Consider the following 22,906-nt stretch of genomic DNA (forward strand, 5'->3'; position numbering starts at 1 on the left):
TTAAATAGAATGAATTTTTTCTTTTCTAACTCTTCAAAAAATAATTATACATTATTTTATAAAAAATTCATCGTCATTACTAATTGAAATTAAAAAAATTCATTAAAGTAAATTTTAATAAACCCACTTTGTCTCAAAGATGATGTATTCCTTTCAATTTAACAAAGTACTTCATTGAAATTCTTAAATTAAATATTTATTGCATTCAAGAACCTCGCTTTTATCTTTTGTCCTTTATAAACTTTTTTGTCTTTCCAAAAAGAAACCACGAAGCCATTGACAACTTATTTTATCGATAAAATACAACAAAACAGACAGGATAGACATAAAGCTCGAGTAATTTACAGCACATTTGAGTATATACTTGGCCAATAATAAGTCCAGTCTTGTATATCTGTATATTTAACTAATTGCGAATGCATAAAAAGCATGTCAATATAGCACCAGCTGTTGACAGCCTGATGTAATGTATTTTGAACTGAACGAATGCTTTGCAATTCCAGTGCTGTCATATGTTATTGACATATGAACTACAGATGACTTTATCAATCCTAAGTATCAAAAAAAAATATTTTTCACATTTAATAAATCCATCCTAGGGTAATTACTTAATACCCACATAATAAGCAACTACTAAGTATTAACAAAACCTTCATAATCATCCCAATAACCATACAAAAATGCTGGGACATGCGCTGTACACTTACTTAACAGAACAACGTCCCAATGCTCGAGATCGCGTCGAGCTAACACGTCAGTACACGCGTTTCAACGCCCCGGGATGCGTCTATCGTTATGAGACAAGTCTTTACATTATCTCCCAGTGATTAATGCGCGTTGTATGATCAAAAATAATCAACATATGATTCGAATGATTTGTGATAGTCAACTATAATGCAACACCTTTTTTTTAAGGTAAATTGACGGACATTATTACCAACGATTTGTTGAATAAATCATTAATCTATTTTTTTGTTTAAACAAATTGAAATAAAATAATTATTATTGTTTGATAAAAGAAATGATAATCTGAAGTGTAATATAATTGATTCAGTGATTTGAGAATAGACGTGATATATCACGTTTATATATAACACAAAAAGTACCGGGAGAATTCTTGCTTCACCAGTTCCTTCAGTACTTATCGGAACGCGGCAGGCCGGGTAGTTTTTCCTAATATGTATATCGTGAAGTCAGGCGAATAAAATCGGCAGAGCCGATAAAATCCCTTGGCTTCTCTTTTTTCTCAACTCCATTCCTGCTCTCTTATATTCCTATATAACGATTACCGGTCTCAATGGATTTAACCAGGTTTTTTTTTTATCTCGCGAAAGAAAAAATTTTATTATTGGAAACTTTCATGCGGAATTGATATCGAAGACTAAATGAAAATGGTTGTCTGATCATACATCGTATTGGTTAATTATCTCGTTAGTATGATACTTAAGAAATATTTACTTATGCAAGTTCTCCGAGCTCCGAGGATAAAGTTTGGTGGTGGTTGGGTAAACGATGAATTTGTATACTCATGATATGCATAGGCAATAAAACATAATAATTAATTGGAGTGAATGCTTTTATTTCCTGTTTGTATTTCGGAAGAGTATACAGATCTGTTAGTTAAGGAGTTTGTTACAGAGATAAATAGCAAGATAAATTAATTCATGTTAATATTTCATCGTTTATTTTTTAATTAATTTATTACTTGAAAATTGTTGATAAATAATATTCTTTTGTTTGTTTAAAAGAAGTTTGCTATCTGGTGAAAGGAGTAATAAATTTTAAGATAAAATTTATTGATAAGTAATTAGTAAGGTAATTAAACCTCAATTTAGAGTTTTAGATAAAGACTGTTGGGTTTACTAGAATTTAATTTTCAACGATGTCTTTGCTCCTACTTAATAAAAAACTGTTTGAAACTTCAGATGCGCTTAATGAAGAAATTCAAAAACTCGAGAATTTTTATTTAATTAAAGTATGCAGCGATATTTATATTTCCTTGTTAAAAGTTTTTAGTTGAAAAATTTTCAAATCAAGTCTGAACATCTTTTTCTCAACTGTAAAAATGATAAATTATTCTTCAGATAATTTTTCACATGTTTTATTTTTATTTGAATAATTTTATATTTAATTAAACCATCCTTAAAATTTAATAATGAGGGAGAAACAATTGATAACAAAAATATTGATAAAAGGTTCGATTATTTTGACGCTTTGTAATAATTATTAATTTTATTCTTTGTAGTAAGTCAGTTAAAAATAAATTATTTATATCTATATGAAGGATAATAGGGTGTTTTTGAATATTTTTAATGAATAATTTGGTCAAAGGATTTCAAACATAACGTTTATGAGTTTCCCATATAGTGCGAATACCGGATAATATTTATTTCGTGTCATAAATTAATATTGGTGATATAAATTTGCATTCAATTTATTGTAAATGCTGGTTGAATATTTTCAATATTGATACAGTATTTGTTGAATAAATATCATAATAAAAAATTATCTAATATATTTTCAATTACTATATTAAATTAATCCATGATTTAAAGTTATTTCATCGTATTTTTGATATATTTGATGAAAGTAATTTTTTTAATTAATTTATTATTTAAACTAACAACACAGAATATGAAAGGAGCAAAAAAAAAATAGATGGAATAAAATTAAACAATAAGTTTACTTTGCCAAAGAATGGGAAACAGTTTTCTGAAAGACATTGTTAGAGTGAAAATCTTTAATACTAACAATGTATTTAGAATTATTTGTAGCAAGTAATTTTAATAATAAAAGTTTGTTAACTTATTTAAAAATCTATCTTCATTCTAAATATATTTTTTTAAGAAGATTTAAATTTTTAATCATTACATTAAAGAGCTATTAATTCTAGAGCTTCTAAAAGTAAATAAATAATTAAATGATAATTTAATATTAATGATTTGAACTTTTTAAGTCTATGAAAATTCGACTGAGTTCATTTTTATAATATTCATAATTAAATTAATCTGTCAAATCTTGTTTTACATTAACTGATATTTTATGAAAACATTTAAATTACCAGAAAATCTACCAACGGATGAAAATAAGTTGAAAAAAAATTAACTCCAAAAATCCTATTACAAAAAAGAGCATCATTAATTTATTAAATATCAAGTGAAATAATAATAATGATTAAAATCCATATTTTAATAAAAATAAAATAATTCAAAAGAACTACATAAAAATGATATCAACAGAAAAAGTGAGGAAGTTTTCGATTAAAAATTTTGGTGATATTTATGACTCTCTTGGGTCCGATTGTCCCTCTAGTCTTTGGCAAACTTTATTCAAAACTCAACAGATATTCCAACTCGAATTTCAGTGTAATATAATCCCTCTGCCAAAAATAATCACGAGAGTATCAAATAAATGTAAGAGCAAATTCAAGTAGGAAGTGGAGAGCTAAGTGTTGATGTTGAATAATTAATCAATTAACATACAATTCTATTAAAGTCAAAAGAGTATTTGTAGTTGAGTGGTATAATAAATGAAGCACAAACAATAACAAAAGTAAGATAGTAGGTGGCTTATTTAAATGATATTGTTTATTTTTCAGAATGAAGGTGGCATGGCTATTACTGTGCTACGTACTTCTTGAAGAATACAGTAGCAATGCTGGAGCAGCAATTAGAAGTGACGTGGTACATCAACAGAATTTCTCATCGGAGTTTAACATTATAACGAGTCTTGACAATAGTACGCATTTCTCAATTACTTTGTAGATCTGCTTGTCGATGCTTTAGTTGTAGTTTCTAACTAATCGATTTTACAATTTACGTTCATGTATTCAGTTTAACCATATGTTTCCGAGCTATTTAGTGTGCTCGAACGTAAATTCTAGTGATTCATAGTATTGAGCTTTAATAGGTAACTCATGAATACAACTCTTTCTTTTATTCTTTAGCCTTACACAAAACGCAACATGAAAAAAATACGATATACATTTTGCCGATTTTTAATACACACGCTCGTAAATTAAAATACTATATTTATCCGTTGAAATCCAAAGAGGCTTATCGAACACTTTCATCGAAGTTAATAGCCATTTAATAGGATAGCTTGGAATAGAATTTTCTGCTATCGATAGATTCATCAAAGCTGTTAAATGCATCGCGATATTTACTTTACTTTATTTTTTTATTTTATTTCCGGTTATTTTATTTTTTTTTTTTTTTTCATTTTCGAAACTCTAGATAATTGAATATATTATGGCCGAATGGAAACTATATCATTTTACGACGAATGAATTTTAATTCAAAGTGGAAGAGAAAAGAGAGAAGATGAGAATTATGGTCACTTTGTCGCCAAAAATATTCGAGATATTTGATAAGGGAATTTTTCTTTTTTAATTAAAGCTTTTTTATGTAATTGTTTATTTTTTTTCACAAGATTTTTTCTTAGGGGGTTTTAAAAAAATTAGATTTAAAAAAGATAATTTTGAAAATTGGAGGAAACAATTTCCTCGGTGTAAAAATATAAACCTTTCGTTGGAAAAAAAGGAGTCGTAAATAACGGAAATAAAATCCTTCAGAAGTTTTTTTATTTCAGGAAATTCTAGTCACTACTTTTGCTCAATAATGAAAAAATGACCTGAGCCTGAAAAAGTTTATTTAATTACAAAAATTTATATCACATTTTTTTTCTACATCTTGTAAAAGCCATTTTGTTTATAAAAAATTCAAAAATTTCACTTAATCATCAATTTTTCATGATAGAATTTAATTATCAATAAAATTTCTTCATTTCACTATTAATTATAAACAATTCAAAAGTTTTCTTAATTTAAAACTTAACTTGGTAATTTTATCTATTATATATTTTCTTTAGGACCATTGAATCAGATGTTCTTTCGATTGAAATAATTTTTCAACAGCGAGTATGAAAAAAGTTTTACAAACAATGAATTAGTAAGGTTCAAAGTTTTCTCGTAATTTGTTTGAATCCATGATTTCAAAATTTTCAATAGATGAATTAATTGCAAATAAAAGTAACTTTTTATAAAATGCATATATAGATATGTTGACCTAAAAATAGAACATTAAAGTTTTCTTTCATGATAAAAATAATAGGATAATAAATGATTCCCTAACTCGATTTATTTTTATTGAAACTAATACTTACGACTCAAAGCATTTAATCATTTCATTATAATTTTTTCGATTTCATAACTTGGATAACTGAATAAATTACGTGCAAATGAAAGTAACTTTCTACAACGCGTGAAAGGAAGGCAGTCCGATGGACAAGAATGAATGGTTGGAGCAAAGAGGAAATAGTCTGGGTATTAACGACCCTGGGAAATTGCCAGGTGAAGAGCCATGGCCTTTGAAAGCAAAGACAAAGATAGCCAACTAGCCCCCTTTACTTTACTAGTTATCTCCTTATAAGACGAAATATCCATTAGCCAAAACGGTAAGCTGTTGGGGTTCATCCGCAAAGCATCAAGCATTGAAAAGTAAAGGAAACGCAGAAAGTTATACTGGCATTGAAGAGTACTACCTTGCCACTCTCTCCAGTACAGTTGAAGTGGTTGTGGCGCGTTGCAAGTTCACCAAGTTTTTTTTTTCTCTTGAAGATGAAAGATATTAATTAAACTGTCACAGCCATGGCGACCAACTTTATTTTGCCACTTACAAGTTTAACGCTTACTTCTACTCTTAAATGCCAGGTACTTCCAAATCCATATGTTTTTCATCTGACACCTCTTCTATGAACTATGCAAATGTATTTTTCCAGCTGGCAAAAAAATTCAGAATCTCTCATTCGTAAGAAATTGACGATTTAATTGGACCCTTGCTCTTGATATTTATTACATGATTTAATCTTTAAGATAATCGTCATAGTCAGATTCATGCATCCTAAATTGTAGGTCAGTGCAAAAACATTTTATCATTAATAATTTCACTGAAAATGTAATTCATAACTTCTACTAGTTATAATGTTTCATGACGAGCAATAAAATATTTTATTAATTAAATATTGATGGAAATAAAAAGGATTTAGTTTGTCAGAAATTATTACTCACTACGAGAGAAGTATTTCTAAATTTTTAATTATGAAACAAAAAAAAAAAAATATCGTCAAACTTTGTTTTTCTGATGTTTAACGATAAATATTTTTTATAAACCATCACCCAAAAATGTTGGACTTATTGATAGACAAAAAAAAAAATCCATGAATAACTTTTAATTAAAAACTTCCAATGAAATGCTTTATTGAGGTATTTACTTTTCTCTGTATGCATCAAAAAATATAGAACTTGATAATTTTTGGTCTGATAAAATATCCAGTGAAATATTTATTCTGACTTTGTCAATCAGACTAGAAATTGAAAAAAAAATTATGCAGTGTTGCTTTCATTCTTAATAATTACACTGAAAAAAATTCATAGTTGTCGGAATAATGTCATTCCCTTCCATTAACTATCCCATTAAATAGCTATAGAAATTATCTAGATAGTTGATTGACGATATTTAAAATAGTTATTCTAGAAAAATAGTTTTCGCAACTATTTTAAATACTGTCTTTTCAGTATTGTGTAGAAATTGGACCCATAAAATTATCAAATTTCGACTGCGAATATTTTTTATAATAATAATTAACATTTTTATGAAATGTCGTTAACCCAATATCTTCCATCGTTTGATGTGACGTTGCTAACAATAAATAATAATTGTAATGATAAACAATAAATTTATTTGTTAATCGCACGTTACATCTAACCCTAAATAAAAAATTTTACCAACTATAAATTTTTTTCAGTGTAATTAATAATTCCTAATCAATTTGTCATGCATTTCTTGCATTCCTCGTTAAGATGCTGATATAAGGAATAAAAAAATAAACAAATGACGGTGACATAATGGATGCTTAAATGAATTGATGTGTGCATGATTCCAACTCCTTAGTGAAAATCTTAATAATTTTCCAATCGAACCTGAACCACCACCATCTAGAGAATCCGATTAATTAAAGTTCGAAATCGTTGGCTCGTGAAAACGGTATTATTGCAGCGTTGAAGGTAACAGCTTGCGACTTTTGGAAAGAGGAAAAGAGGGTGAGAGAAGGTGAGACAAACTCGGCTGTTATACATTCACATCCCTTGCGGAGAAAAGTTTTTCCATGTCGATTCGACTGTAAAGAATTTCAAGTTGCCGCGCGAGATTTGCCATAAGCGATAATAACTTTTTTTTTTATTTCCTATTCCCTTGACCCAAATTTTCAATAATACTCATATACTTACCCACTAGATGCATAGCTAGCGATTTTTGTTAATACATCACTTGAATGTGAATTTTAGCATAAGTGAAATCGTAATTCACAGCTTTTATGTGGCTTATGTGGTTTGTGGAAACAGTCAATCATCAAATACAATTTGTTTCTCAACTTCCTTGTTAGACAAAAAATTTATTCATTTCATTACTTGATGTTGGTAATGAAATCTATTGAAAAAATAATAGTCAATGAGAATTTAAAGTAGATGAGTAATGGAAGAATTAAAAAAACAACTTAACTGTGAGGATTTTTAAACAGTTCTATTTTTGCCACAAATAATCGCATTCCGATAATCCTAGATGCATTTTTAAGCTCATTTTCTCTAGATAAAAAAATTGCCTGTGATTTTTTTTTTATTAACTTCAGCTATTCTATAAAAACATTAGACAAAAATTCCATTTCTCAATTTTTTATTTTCATAAAATCTGAATGAAGAATTTGACAGGTAGTTCATTCCCCTTCAATATGCTGTTCTGAAAAATTCTTTGCCGATCATTTTTCACCAAGTTATAAGCTTTCAAAGCAAAAAACTCCCTTATGACTCTCAGTGTTTATAACTCGAGATAAAATGATTGTATGACGATTATTGAGAAGTCGTTTGAGAGTATAAAATATTTTTCCTTAAATAAACATACTAGATTTTATTAAAAATCACTCCTCGAGCTATAATATTTCGTTAGACTTTTTATAATGAAAAAAGAGTTAACTTATTTTCATCAACAGACTGATACCTGGATGAAAAATAAATTATTTCAGTCTAGTGATGGGATTATTTTTTTTTATGCGTCATGATGATGATGATGATGAAATCAATACTTCACACATTTATTACCTCTAGCAATATTTATTTATAAATTTTGAACTCTTGCTGCATACATTTCCATATTAAAACAATAATCCATTCATTGAATCAACGTCTAGATCATTCATTGTTTTTTTGTTCAAAGACAATTTCATAAAAATTTGAAATATCGACAGCATCATATTAACAAGATTTGCTATAAGCATAAAGCACACAAAAATAAAGAGGGATTATTTTAATAGCCTTATTTATTTTACGAATATAAAAATAAGGGCTTTTAAATCTCGGAATATTACGCTTAAAAAATGAGATTACCAGCAATATATCATACCTAGTAAGCGGATTATGTTTTAATTAAAATTAGTAAAAATAGAAATGACTCTCTACACCTCGTAGAAAAATCTTCCAACAATCAATTTCCTTGTCAGCAAGTTTCAATCAAACAAACATCATTTTGTATATTTTTATCCTCCCTCGAGTTAAATACTTTTTATTGAATTGAATATTTGAATAGAAGATAAAAAAAAATTATTTAGTCAAAAATTTTTCATCGAAATGATTTTTACCATTCAGAAGTTTCTTTCTGGCTGAAAAAATTTGAATTTTTAGTTGAATATGTGGAATGATAAAATGCCAGTACGAGGCATTCAGTCAAACAACTTGAAACTATTCGAGTTGTTTTTATTCGTGTATAGAATACAACTATTTGAGCGTCATTCGGTCATCGAGTACCTGTTTTACTCTTACACTGTATCAATATTTAGATAGATACATTTAAATAGATACACATATGTAGAAATTCACGTCAGTTATTTCTGCTTTATACATCAAAAAACAATTCAAAAAAAAAATAATAGGTCAATGGGTATTGAAAATCATGTAGACAAAATCAAATATAGAAAATTATTCTCAGAAAAATTTAGTGATATTTCATTTTTTGTTTATTTAAATATCATTTAAATATGATATAAAATTGAACTATACCTATTTATAATATAATATGGTGAAATAATAATTATATTTGCATATTTGAATGAATAATTTCCAATAAAGTGTTTTCTCGCATGTGGTGTTATTGCTATTCAACGCTTATATAAGAGCGCAGCAGTCATGATCTCTTGTGTAGTATGAAAGGAGAGATGTTTAGCACTCCCCTAGACAAGGACGGAATACACATGATTGGTAAGGCACTGTCGGTCAATCCGGCGCTTACCACCATTTTTACATCTAAATTATTTAATTGTTTATATTTTATCGATTAATTTAACAAAATTTGGCAATTAATGAGGATAAATTGAGCTCAAAATTGAATATTCATAATCATTATTATATTAAATAAAAAAAATATTATCTATTAATACACATGTTTCTAGATGATTTGAATAATCATTTGAATAATAATATTTATAAAAATGTTGAGAGCTATACTCAACATATAAATCAAATGGAAAACGAGGTGGGCTCCCTATTGTTTCGTAGCCTAGTTAGATGAGAATCATTTAGAGGTAGAATAATTCTACAATAACTATGTAAATAAAGCTCTGAGAATAAAGGGAGATTTTGGTATTCCAAATGCAAAATGTCGTTCTGTAGGTATATACCCTTGTGGTCACTGACTTCGACAACAAGCTGAATATCTAACGTAAAGTCATATCCACAATATGACAGAATTTTTTCTTTATTGCTTCATTTGCTGGGTGGAATAAACAATTTTTCTTAATTGAATTTACCCCTTGCAGTAAGAATGAAATTGAAACAACAGTGAAACTTTGATCAGGTGGTTAAGTAATAAATGATGGTTAAGTTTTAATCAGACAATGTTTTAAGTAATTATCCAAGATATAGTGAGTAATAATAAAATACTGGAGATTAAAAAAAATGTTCTCTTGTAGCAAGTCAGTGTAGCTAGAGAACACAACTGTTGAAAACTGGGAAATTGAGGATTCTGCTGGGTAATAGTGAGCTGGAAGATGATATAAATTATGACATAAGTGTAGTTTAAAGACATTGGATAATTTTTTCTTGCTCTACATTTTTTTAATTTAAAAATAACTGTATATTTTAGAATAAAAAGTGTGATACTTTATAATTTTAATATAAATATTTTTTTTAAACAATACAGGTTAGGTTTGAAGGGCAACTTTAACTGGAGTGTGTTTATTTATTGAATATTTTTATATTTTTTTATAAAAAGAATTTGAAAAATATTGATGTTTTTCGAAAATACTTGTGAAATAAAAGTGGAAAAATTCTATGATGAAAAATCTTTTGCTTGAGGCCAGAAGATTTATCTCCATATACTAAGAAGAATCGATGCTATTGATCTAGAATTGAAACGTTCTTTTCTTCAGACAAATTCACCTCACATTAATTCTAAAAAAGCTATAATTTCCAAGCCACGATAAAATTACAAACTACAGTTGATAATTAAATTAAACAGATAAATTGAAGTCAAAGTTGAAGTGAAAATTAAATGAAAGGATGAAGTTAAGTTGAATGATAAAATCCAATAATGGAATAAATGTTGGTTTCAGAGTTTAATGTCTTTTGAAAGCTCTTTTAAATAATAAATCATCATTTTTGAACACTTTTATTAACCTCTAAATGCTGTTGAGAAAATATTCCAACACTTTTAGACCAAACTGTGTTTTGATTTCTGGTCAGCACTTTATTAACTCTAAAAACACTAGATGATAACCCAGATCTTTATATTCTTTCCTATGCTATTCTTTCGAAATAAACGGTCAATAAACAAGCTAATTTTCCTGTTTTTCACAAAGAAGAGATATTTTTTTTTTGTAGAGAAAGAATACTCGTTACCAACTGCTTCGATGAACATAAAATGACAGAAAAAGTGAATAAATGAGGAAGAAAGAAATAACAGAGAAAATTTGAACAAACTTTACTAGTTGTGCTATGTATTTTTATACGACGTAGCATCATATTATGACATGGAATACATAAAAAGTGCAATAATCATACTTTTTAATAGAATAATGCATATTCACATCCATCACAGGTATGACAAGTTTTAGCAATGGGACTTTGAACTGCAGTACATGACGGTACACAGGTGGTACGCGATACGAAATGCATTTTACATGCAGTAATAATCTTCAAATGATGGTACAAGAGTGTGTAATTCCAGTGAGATCTGTGCAGTAGTGTGTGTATTAACTCAAGTCTCCTTCTGGAGGTTCATGAATGCAATCTCCACGAAGTAGGAGCTATAATTTTTCAGAAAACTTGCCTAATCTTCATTTAAAATTACATACTTAATGCTAAAAACAACCAATTAAATCTCATGATTTAACCTCAAAATATTTAAATATATTTTTATTACATTTGAATTATTTTGTCTACATCATGTTGATTTTTATTCAATTATTATTTTTTTTTCTTTTATCTATCTTGAAGAACATAGTTATTTTAGTTCTTTCTTATTAAATGAAAATTGATTTTTTTTATCAACGCTATTGCTGAAGTAGCTGGCTATAATTAACTGGAATTAATAAATGGACTTTATAAATAAAGTTACATTGATTTTATATAATTTTTTTTTTTATTATATAAACTCATCGATGTTCGTGAAATAACTTTGAAACTTTACGAGTGCTTTTAGGTTTAGAAAACAAAACTTTTTATGAAAAGAGAATTTTCTCTATAGCTAGTTTTTGTTGTTCATAATTATATTTTTGATTACAATATTTTTTTTTATTTAAAAAATTAAATAAAAATTCTTATTGAACTATATCCTTTATAAATATTGATAAATTTAAGAAAAGTATATGGAAATAAATCAACATTTATTTTAATAAAATATTAATTGTAAATCTGAAGCGTTATTTAATTCAAAAATCACTAAAGATTGATAAAAAAAAATATTTATATTCAAAAAATAGTTTTATGTCAACAGTTTAATAAAATATAACGATATTTTCATTTAAACCAATTTAAAATATAAACCAGGGTAGTATTTTCGTGTGGTGACATCGCCACTGTGGCTGGTAGAAGCAACCGAGATTGAATTATTTTTCTCTAGGAATAATTTAGCCATAAAATAAAACTTATATAGATATATATCCAAGTAGTGAAGGAACCCTAGTAGTTGTAGAGACGAGCTTCTATACCCTCGATTTACCAGACGCTCTTCGCTTTGGCAACCTGGTTATTTTACTTCACGTTTTCTTCGTATTACATTTTGGCTATAGGAAAGCTGAAAATTCCACTTCTTTTTGGTCTGTGTCAGTGCGAATATCTTACCATAATATCCCAAGCTGTGCTCGGTTGGAGACTTCATATACCACCTGAGAGGATACATCAATATATAAAAGTGCAAGGAGCACGACACACTTTTGACATAATCTAGAGCATCAGGATTTTTATAACACAATTGCAATGACACTGGTTATTTATGACAATATTTACCTAGTTCACCTACAGGTTCAAGTTGCCTTAGGGAATACAAAGACCTCTCGAATCGAATTTCTTCGAGCTGATACAGGAATTTATTCGATATTTAGTAATTGATTCATTGACTCTTATCATTTTGTCTACCAATACTATTTATTTATTACTCCACCGTGGAATATTTTATTGAAAAAATGCATTGGAATGAATTTTTACAAAAATGAATAGCTAAAAATTTTACTTATAGCTGGTGATAATTTTTTTATTGATGATTACTTATTGATATTTATATTCTATATTTTTCATAATCTCATAAAGCTCAATAAAATCCAATTATTCATTAAAATCCTTTCATTGTTTATGCATATTCTCGAATAAACGGTTCAATAAAAATTAATAAATTCTATTTATATGATATAAATTCCTCTATAAGTTCATTTTTTACGGTGAGATTATTTATCTAGTTCCCATATGGGTAAATAAAATGAAAATTCATGCTGAAATATTCATCCCACTGGACCATTTCTCTCCAACCGTCTACACATTCATGTCAATTAATTATTAAAAAAAAAAAAAAGAATATAAAGTTGTACTTTAACTCTTATTTATTAAACATTACATTCATCCAATTACAATCCCAATGAAGTCTGTAGTAAAATAATCATCCTTATTTCCTTTCATTTTAATTCCTTGTTTACTTCAGGATTTTCTTTATTATTTCGTCTAAAGAAACATAATGCTTGCTAAGCACAAATATCAATTGAGATTCAGATTGAATAGAAAAGTAATTAAAAACTAATTGCTACAGCAAGAAAGCTGGTTTCATTTTTTAAATAAAAATAACATTTTGTTGAGAATACTCCTTATTAAATGTTGAATAGTGGTTCTCATTGTCTCGCCTTATTGTAAGTTAAAAATGAAGATTAAATAATACAGTTATTTTTTTAATCAAGAAATGCAAGGATTTATTTTCTGTGATATGAAAATCTATGTAAATGAAAATAAATTTTCAGTTTTATATATAAAGTGTTTCAACATCCAATTTACACTGAAGTATAAAATTTTATGACAAAATTGAATTTTTAAATAGCAAAATAATTTTTCCTCTCTTGAAAAAATTTCAACTCCAAGTTATAATTGGCGATTTAACATAACATATTTAATCACATTTACTTGTTTTATACCTAAACAGCAAAAAACTCTTTGCATTCCAAGTAATATAGGAACAAACGAGACATCTCATTACATTTCCACGACAACTCAAGCTCTTTTTTATTTGCTGTAAGAAATTCAGTTTTGTTATTACTGCGTTCCTGAATAGTGAATTCCATTCCAGCACGTTGAACTATGTCACTCATTTCAAGAAATAATAAACTAGTTTACTTTAAATGTAAATAATAGAACTTTTTAAAAGTATGCATTATTATTTTTCTTTATTGAAGCAAAACTTCTTGGGCAGCCTTCTGAGCTTAATTCCAAGATTGTGTCACGTTTAGTGTTATTTCATAGCATTTCGTGATGGAACAGGATCGAAAAATGTATAACATAATCTAAAAAAAAAATCCAAGAAGGAATGAGAAAAAAATTATGTATTATAAATTAAGATTTACAAAGGCTATGAAAGAAGTTTTACTTCTACTAGGTAGAATTAAGATGCACGTACTCTTTTTTCTGTTGTAAGAGTTTCTATTAAAATTTATGTGTATGATTTACTTGTACGGTTAATTTATGTGAATTTTCATGAATAATGAGTTTACAAGTTACTAATGAAATTAAATTGTACTCTCGTCCTCAGATGCCCCCAGTTTCGCAACACTTATTGGGAACGTGACAGTGCACAGTGGACGAGAAGCTGTACTTTCATGCACAATTAGAGGATTGGGCAATTACAAGGTGAGAAATTGTTTTTAATGAAATTTTAAATGACTAGAAAAATTTTTTATCTTCTAATTGCATTGTAGACTCTAAAATATTATGACTCAGGATTTACTTACTACCTCATAGTAAAAAAGAAAATCTAAATGAATAACTTTTTGACATTTATTCTAAATGAAAAAAATTATTTATGCATTAGTTTATTTCAATAAATGCTTTTTAACGATGAATTATATATTAGAGTAATTTAAAAAGTTGAATAAATTAAAGGAAATTATAAAATTACCTACATTTTTTCAACCTCATAAATTTTATTGCATTCAATTGGCAATACAAGAATCCATCTACTTTCAATTAAATGCCACTTTATTATTTCTAATTCATTTCTTTTAAGTGGAAAAGATTTATCTTAATTTTTATCCAGCCATTTTTTACCAAACTTCACCATTTTATCTTAGTCCAATCGTAAGAACAGTTTTAAATAAAGAAATGTTTTTAAACAAAGGTAGATCAGATAAATTAAGCAAGTTTTATAGATTTTTGCTCGCTAATTATGACTTTTGAGATTGACTTTGGAAATCTCAAGATTCTTTACAGGTTTGGTAACTCTCTAAAAATGAATCAGTGAATATCCACTGCTTCCCAGTGATTGTCAGTGATTGATGGTAATATTTCTTTGATTACAATTCACTAGATACCGAAGAAACTTTTTCTTTCTTTCATATGAGAAACATACTTTTATATCGAGATTTGAGTTATTCAAAAATAAATGTACAGATACTGAAAATCGATAAAAAGTTGTAGAAAAAGCTAAAACGAGCACGAATAAGAAAGAATGGTGAAAAAAAAGAAGAAGTACTTATCGTTATCCATTTTGAATCATCAAAACGAAATGCTTTTGAAGCAAGCTTTTCACATTTTCAACAGCACAGTATATACGCTTTTTAGAAATCGGTGTCGCCATCAAAGGTAATACGCAATCTCCGTTTTTGAAAAAGATCTTGATATTGACATCACAGGGATGGAAGCATTGCTCTGTAAAAGCAAATAACGATCATGTTGCCTTTTTACAGAACAAATTTCTCATTTCAATGAGAATAAATATCATGATGCTCACGAATTGATGCTTCATAAGACATCACAAATAGTTTCATCCAGAACAGCTTCCCATCATCATCATCATCATCATCATCATCGTAATCTTCAATTTGAAAAGTAAATTAATCGCGAAAGCATTTGATTTTCAAGTTCCAAAATGATGATATTAATTAACGTAATAAAAAGCAAAATTAAATATATCATGACATAATATTTCACTAGAGTTTCTAAACTTTAATTTACGAGTAAAATAAAGTTTTATGTTTATTGTTAAACATAGATATAGTGGTCGATAATATTGTTTTTAATGTTAAATATAATTTTTCAAAGTCTGACGGGAAGCTTCGAATATTTTTGATCCTCTACCCACATAATTGTGGTAACTCGTAAATTTATAGTCAGAATATTCTCATCGTGTATCGTGTTCGTTCTTCCTCACGTCTAGTTGGTCAACATACTAAATATATTAACTGTATGTTTTGTATTAATACTTGCTAGCAATCTAACAGAAGGTGAATTTGAATTTGAGAAATGCCCAATTTGCATTTTATTTAAATGAATAATATACCAAATGCTCAGAAAGCTTGAAATACTTCAAATTGAAAATTTCAAGATGTTTTTAATAATTAATTTCATGAGGCAAGAAATAGAACTTACATTGGAAGCTTCATTTAATGTCTTATTCAACATTATATCCTTAGATACCAATTTTTTAAAAATTCTAATACTTAAATACTTCATTTATACCATGATTTTTTAATTGAATAGTGATGTAGTTGTTTAAAAACAAAAAAAAAACTCAATGGCTTCAAACAATCCATCAAAAATTGTTTTAAGTGGAATTATCTGGTTTTGTTCCGACACTTCACATTTTTCACTATTGAAGATGTTTGTTCGGAAATTGAATTTCAAGTAGAATCATTTCAAGCTTTTGGAAACTTTCAAATTTTTATATTATTTTTAGAAAACCGGAAAGATCTTATGAAAGAAAATAACAAAGACCTTTCAATTTTTTTTTTTTTAATAATGTAATGTAAAATGCTAATAAAAGATTAATTGATTAGCCATAAAAAAAACTTTTTAATTCCTTTTAAGAATTAAAAGTTAAGAGTTATAATTCATAATTCATCTCTTCTTGACCTTAAAAAAAAATCCACGTTTACATTTTTCATTTTTATGCATTAAAAGCTTTAAAATAATGAGGCTCATGTACGATAAGTTTATTCAGTATCTTTTTAAAATACCAATGGCCACAAGTTTCACTCGATTTTTCTCTAATGATATGCAGATGGCTATGTACCGATAGTTGTTTGATTATGCATGAATGAATAATTATTTTTTTCTGCACACGAGTTTACAAAAAATGAAACAAAGCGATCGGATTTTTGACGGTAAAAAAAAAATACAAAGACCCATATCCCCTTCGGAGTTTTTTTTTTTCTAAAAAAAAAATTAACCATATACAAAATGAACCCAGCCTCCTCGAAATATATTCATGACTTGTCTGTGATACTAAATATTCTCCAAAAAAACAATATCATTTGATTTTAAAAGTCACTAACCTCTTGAAATCTAATTCAACACTTTTTCTTCCATTTTGTAATCATCTAAAGTCCATCACAAATAAATTTTCTCGTGAGTTTCAAAAAAATTTATATCACGGAAGCGGACGGTCGTTGGGACTTGAATGTGAACTCATTTGATGCATTTTGTGATTTCCTTAAAAAAAAAAAAATTCTATAGAAACTCGTTATCATAAAAAGTTTGTAAGCGAACGCTAAAGAACAGTTTGAAACATTTTTGTTTTATTATTCAGGCATATTATGAAGAGTATTGGAAAAATATTCGCGATTAATTAACATAACTACAAACTTTTTAATATTTTTATCAAATACTTCAGAGTTTACAATACACACTTCGATCTTTAATTATTAATTATTAATTTTATGTTAACATTTATTTATTTATAAAATAATATTTGATTAATTGAAGTTGATTATTCAGGAGAAATGTAACAGAGTAATTCAGTAATATAATAAAATGAATTAATAAAAAATGGTATTATTGATGATACTGATTCCCTTGGAGTGGAAAAATGACGTCTCTAATAGCCGTTAGGGGTTTAACGTGATTGAGTTAATATGATTTAAGCATGTATGCCTACAAACAATTTATCCTACCGATACAATGTAATATGATCATTTATCCACTATGAAATTTGCTGAAGGTTTTGATTAAAAAAAAAGAGAAAAAGATATATGGAGTAGAAAAAAAAAAATAACAAAAAATCAGTTAAATGTAAAATTATTGAATTTTCACTTAGCAACTCTACTGGAAGCATAACAAATGCTTTGAAATTATATATCAGTCTAAATAGAAAGCTTTTCACTCAGTGTAACTTCCTATCTCTACGAATAACTGACAGAAGGAAAATAAAATAATGTAAAATCAGATAATAGAAGAATTAGAAATAATTTTAAATGTTATATTTGATTTTTTTAGTCAATTTTTAATTTTTATTTAAATAAAATTAGTAGTAATGTGTTTATTTTATTTGATGTTATTGCTGGTAATCAAAATAAATATTTTATAATTTTATATTGGTCGAATTACTTTGGTTATAAATCCTTTAATTTGATTAAAAATAAAATTATATTAACATTTAACAGCAAATATATATAAAATGTTATTTTAAAAAAATTGAGTAAATATTATTCAAATATAAGTTATATTTTTTCTAAAGCATTAAACCAATTCACGTACATTTCATATAAATTCTCAGAAAATTACAATGAGAATTGCAACTTTCAGATGGACTCATGTAAAAGCTTCGAGGATTGATGTAACTTGTACTTCAAATAATGCCACACTTATTTTAACTCTTCTCATGGAGATAAAAATAGCCTGGAATTTTTCTCTACAAAAAAGTTGTTTTAAATAATTTGTTTCTTTTAGTAGAGAATAGAAATTACATTTATTAGCATTAATTTAAATAGTTCTTTTCTCTATATGATTATTTCTGCAATCATGACTGTTGTACACAAAAAAGTATTTCAATTATTCTTTGATTTGACAGAAACAAAAGACAAACTATTTAGTCGCAATTATCGAGTTGAATAAAAGTAGTCAACAGAGGACGACCACAGTGTTCTACACTATACAAACGATTCATTCAAGCAATGAATAAAAAGCTGCACGAGTTGGTAGCATGAACCTAAAGCCAAATGAAAAAGTTCAGAGTGAGCAAGTTACATTTAAAAACTAGAGCCAACTTCCTTTAGCACTTGCCACTATGCAGCAGAAAGCAAGCATTTGGGTTTCTCTTTTCTCTCTTGATATGTGCCCGCACATGATGATCCAACATTGGTGCTCATCCCCATTAAGCATCACCGAACGAGAGAGGAGTTTTGGTGGGTGAGCTGGACGGTGGTGGAGCCCAAGTGTTTCCCTGGGGTAAGCGCGAGCATATACTTGCCCGGGGCTTATTCAGACAAATCGGTGATTGCTGCAAAGCTGAGTGAAAGAGCCAGTAGCTGGCGTGGTTTGTTAGTTAGACAGAGATGGATATTTGTTCGTTCACTCTTGCTTGGGTACTTGAATACTAGGAGCCAGAAAGAAAGGGCGAGAATGGGGTGGTGGAGATGGAGGTAAAGGGATGAGGCAAATACCAGTAGAAGGAAAGAACATAAGAGTAAGAGAGAAGAGTGATTGTTTCCATGATTACAATGGATTGGAAAAGGAAGAGGAACCTGGAGGATAGAGAATGATCCACAAAGAGCAATCTTTTAACGTAAATGTAGGAATCGTGGACAAGAGAGTTTCAAAATATTACTGATGGCAATCACCTGGGAATTCACCTAACCTACGTTATTGAGGATAATGTGTGTCAGCTGTCAAATCTATCCTTCGGGAGTACCTAGACCAGTCCATGAATCTAAATCCCGCGTATTTCATCTCACACTGCAAATCTATATACTCACTTCTGTCCTATAACTTTGTTCTCTAAGGGTCGCTATATAAAGTGTAATAACCTTCAGATTTATACATACCATGTGGATGTGTACATATATTCCACACACCAGGTCTTGGATATGGTCCGTAATCATATTTTTAAATCAGCTCGTGCACATCGTAGAAGTGAAATTAAAAAAGTTGATGGATTTTCCTCCACGGGATTTTTATGGCTATATTTTATTCAAATAAAATCACACACGAGTTTGTATGTTTTATGTCCTATCCTGCTGACAAAGAAATAAATACCTTAGTCCATTTTTTTGATTGCTTTATAGAACTGATTTTCAGCCCCAGGTAATTTTTTATTCATTTTAGTTCTCTTGAATATCATTCTGATTTATTTATCTTTCTAACGATTTCCATTAGTTTAAAAATAATTTCACTTTGTTAGTAATTGAATGTTCATGATGATCAACTCAGCATCTAGGTAATCTATATAATACATTCATCAATTTCCAATCATTCTAATTGAAAAATGTATTCATCGATTAGGAATATCAATATTCACCATGTTACTATTTATTTGTATTTATCATTTACCATATACCACAAATATTTTTATCACCAATCTACTAAAGAATTTGAGAAACAATTCAATTATTTAATCAATAAACTCTCAAGTGTCCAAACAATTTCCAGTTATATTACTTGTAAAATTGTTTGATTAAACTGCTAAGAAACCAATAAGCTCCAATGAAATAAAAAAAGCAAATAACATTATTTTACCTCGACACTAGTATTATTTATTCAAAGTTATTTATGAACAATAAAAGAAAAATCCAATAAGCTTTGTTAAAAAAAAAGAAGACAATGTTTAGGAAAGCAGTTTTTCCTAAATTGTCACCAGTTGTAAAAACACTTTAGAAAAGATATAAAATAATTCTTGAATTGTATTCGAATGGAAGCTAAATAGAACACCATCTCTAACTTATTACAACAAGCATTAACGTAAAATTACACAACTATTGTACACCAGTGCCATAGCAATGTTACATTTTACCAAGGAAGAATAACTTTCTTTTACAAATAGAATTTGTTCTATTCCTAAGTCACTCACATTAGATTATTTCCGATTTGGAGATGTGAAAACGAAAAATGCTCTTTTCCTTGACACATCAAAGGTAGCAAAGAGAGCCACCAGACGAAGTATATGGTGGAAAAAAGAGGGAATAATGATTGCACGACATTCGTCTACAATTTTCCAGTGAATGAGAAGCTTCTCATCTATCAAAAATATGTATCTTTCATTCGGATATCGTTGAGAAATACTTTCAGTGGTGTTATTGGAAAACGCTGTGAGCATACCGATATCTGCCTTATTGTTCTCGATAAAGCGTGCGACCATTGGACTGGGGTTATTGCAACTCTGCAAAGGCATTTCCGAGACACTCAAGTATCAACTCCCCTTCTTTTATCCTTTTTTCTTCCGAGACTTTGGGAATAAGTAATGAGTCTGTCTCGTCGTCATATACTTGTCACAAACGTTTTTCTCTTGATATATAATATAGCTAGCTAGGCTAGCTAGTGAGGATGCAGGGAATAAGAAGAAAGAAGAAATTTCCTCAACGTCAAAAATCCTTCGTTCGTCAAGACCTTTTGTTTGGTTCTCGAAAGAAAGAGCGATTTAGTTATCCTTTATCCATCTGAAAGAGAAGTAAATCTGGGAAAAAGCTCATGGATTTTCGCTTGATAACACGTGTTAGCTGTCGGCCTATACGTTTGAGTGTAGCATTGAGAGAAGGCTCAGTTGTCAAACTATACATTTTACTTGATCGAAATCCTCTTCAAACGTATATTTACGTATGCTCGTTACCGATTTCCGTCATCTTGAGCTACTCTTGACGCACGTAATAGTTTGAAAATACAAAATACATATAAATACGTCAGCAAACGAAAAGCAATAGCTTTGTATCCTGTTCCTTCTCTTGGATACTTTCGTTTCTCAGTACATACTACCTTAAGAAGGAAGACACAAACAACACTGAGAATAGAAAACGCTTCAACCAAAGACCACCCACGATTTTCCATCCTAAACTCATCTCCGGAATCGTATTGATTCCATTCTATACATACACTCTGTCTCCTCAAGTTTCAACATTCAATGATAATATTGACAATATATTTGTTTGCAAACTACTTTATTTCATCTCCTTCAGAATAGTGCTGCTGTTCCAGCAACTGCTTGAAAACACTCAGTGAATTATTTTTGCTGCTGTATCATTACCTACAGCCATAGCAAAATCTGTATTTCTCAAACTATCTATTTTGTTTTATTATAAATAACATCTTCAACTTGAACAACATTGTTTAGAATAAAATACACAATAGACCAAGATATTGAAACATCTTGCTTTTAAAAATAAATAAATTGATACAATTAACTTTGAAAGTCTTCCTAAACTTTTTAAACGATAAGAAGACATGAGCTTTTGTTATTTGTAAATAATTCAATCCAAATCTTCTTTTCCCAGAATTCAATATACTACTGTTTCTACTAGAACTTCTGCTATTATTCAATAACTCTGAAGTAAATATTTGATATTTTTAAATGTTTAGAAAAGAAATTTTACTATTTATCAACTAAAATTAAATTTCATAATATCATATAATATTTTAATTCTTCCATTTTCAATTCATTAAAACTTTGATTACTTTGATAATCAAATTAGTTTATCATCCATAAAATACAATGAAAATCATTTTAATGAAATAATAATTGACAAATCAATAATAAAAACGAAATAAAGAAAAAAAAAGGTCACTAATTTAATAGAATTTAAAAAAAAAGATTTCATCTAACAAAGTAAAGTCCATTTTTGCTGCTAAATATATAAAAAGGTGTAGAAACACTGCAGGTAATCATCCAGAGCCTCATCAAGGATTGACTGCAGTATTACGCTAGCTTCTCAGCTACCAAATTGTTGGGTAGAAAAAACGAAACAAGAAGAAGGATTGAAGCAATAAACGTGTGGCAAACCTTGTGTGGTAGATAACATATTTAACAGACTTCAGATGATTATCAGTTGATGAACTGAGGCTTAAATAACACAGACTAACGTAAGATTATTCAATGCCTCTCTAGATAGACTATAATTATCCCTAAAATATAAAGCAAAAATTAACATCAAAGGTCCATCTTGACGTTTATTTTCTCCAAAAAAAGCTTATCATTGAATTAATTTAACTTTATTCTATTTTTAGAATACTTAGTTACTTACATAATTATCATAATAATTTAATCAAATTCATTGTTACAAGATCAAATTATTGTTTCAAGTGTTTCAATTACTAATAATTACTGGTGGAAATTAATTTTCATATATATATATTCAAGCTGATTAGTTCATAGATCAAATATTGCTCTGACTTGCTACAATAGCCTAATGAAAT

At 28.3% G+C, this 22,906-nt stretch overlaps 1 protein-coding gene and 1 non-coding gene across 3 annotated transcripts in view; both read left to right on the forward strand.

The window, feature by feature from the left end:
• LOC118063904 (lachesin-like) overlaps positions 1 to 22,906 on the forward strand; it is a 56,305-nt gene that overhangs the window by 27,711 nt on the left and 5,688 nt on the right. The window contains exons 1-3 of one of the 2 annotated variants that reach the window (XM_035078149.1): positions 779 to 915; positions 3,599 to 3,738; positions 14,325 to 14,422. In XM_035078149.1, coding sequence (XP_034934040.1) covers positions 3,600 to 3,738; positions 14,325 to 14,422 — 237 coding nt within the window. In that variant the 5' untranslated portion in view covers positions 779 to 915; position 3,599. Of the gene's footprint in view, positions 1 to 778; positions 916 to 3,598; positions 3,739 to 14,324; positions 14,423 to 22,906 lie in introns of those variants that run through there. The other variant, XM_035078150.1, reaches the window with a different exon arrangement.
• LOC118063979 (U6atac minor spliceosomal RNA) lies at positions 9,240 to 9,343 on the forward strand. Its single transcript, XR_004690005.1, has one exon. It is a non-coding gene; the product is annotated as a U6atac minor spliceosomal RNA (small nuclear RNA).

This window comes from Chelonus insularis, unplaced genomic scaffold (assembly GCF_013357705.1).
Source record: "Chelonus insularis isolate UGA/USDA-ARS -01 unplaced genomic scaffold, ASM1335770v1 contig_150_pilon, whole genome shotgun sequence".
In the NCBI taxonomy this organism is placed as follows: Eukaryota; Metazoa; Arthropoda; class Insecta; order Hymenoptera; family Braconidae; genus Chelonus; species Chelonus insularis.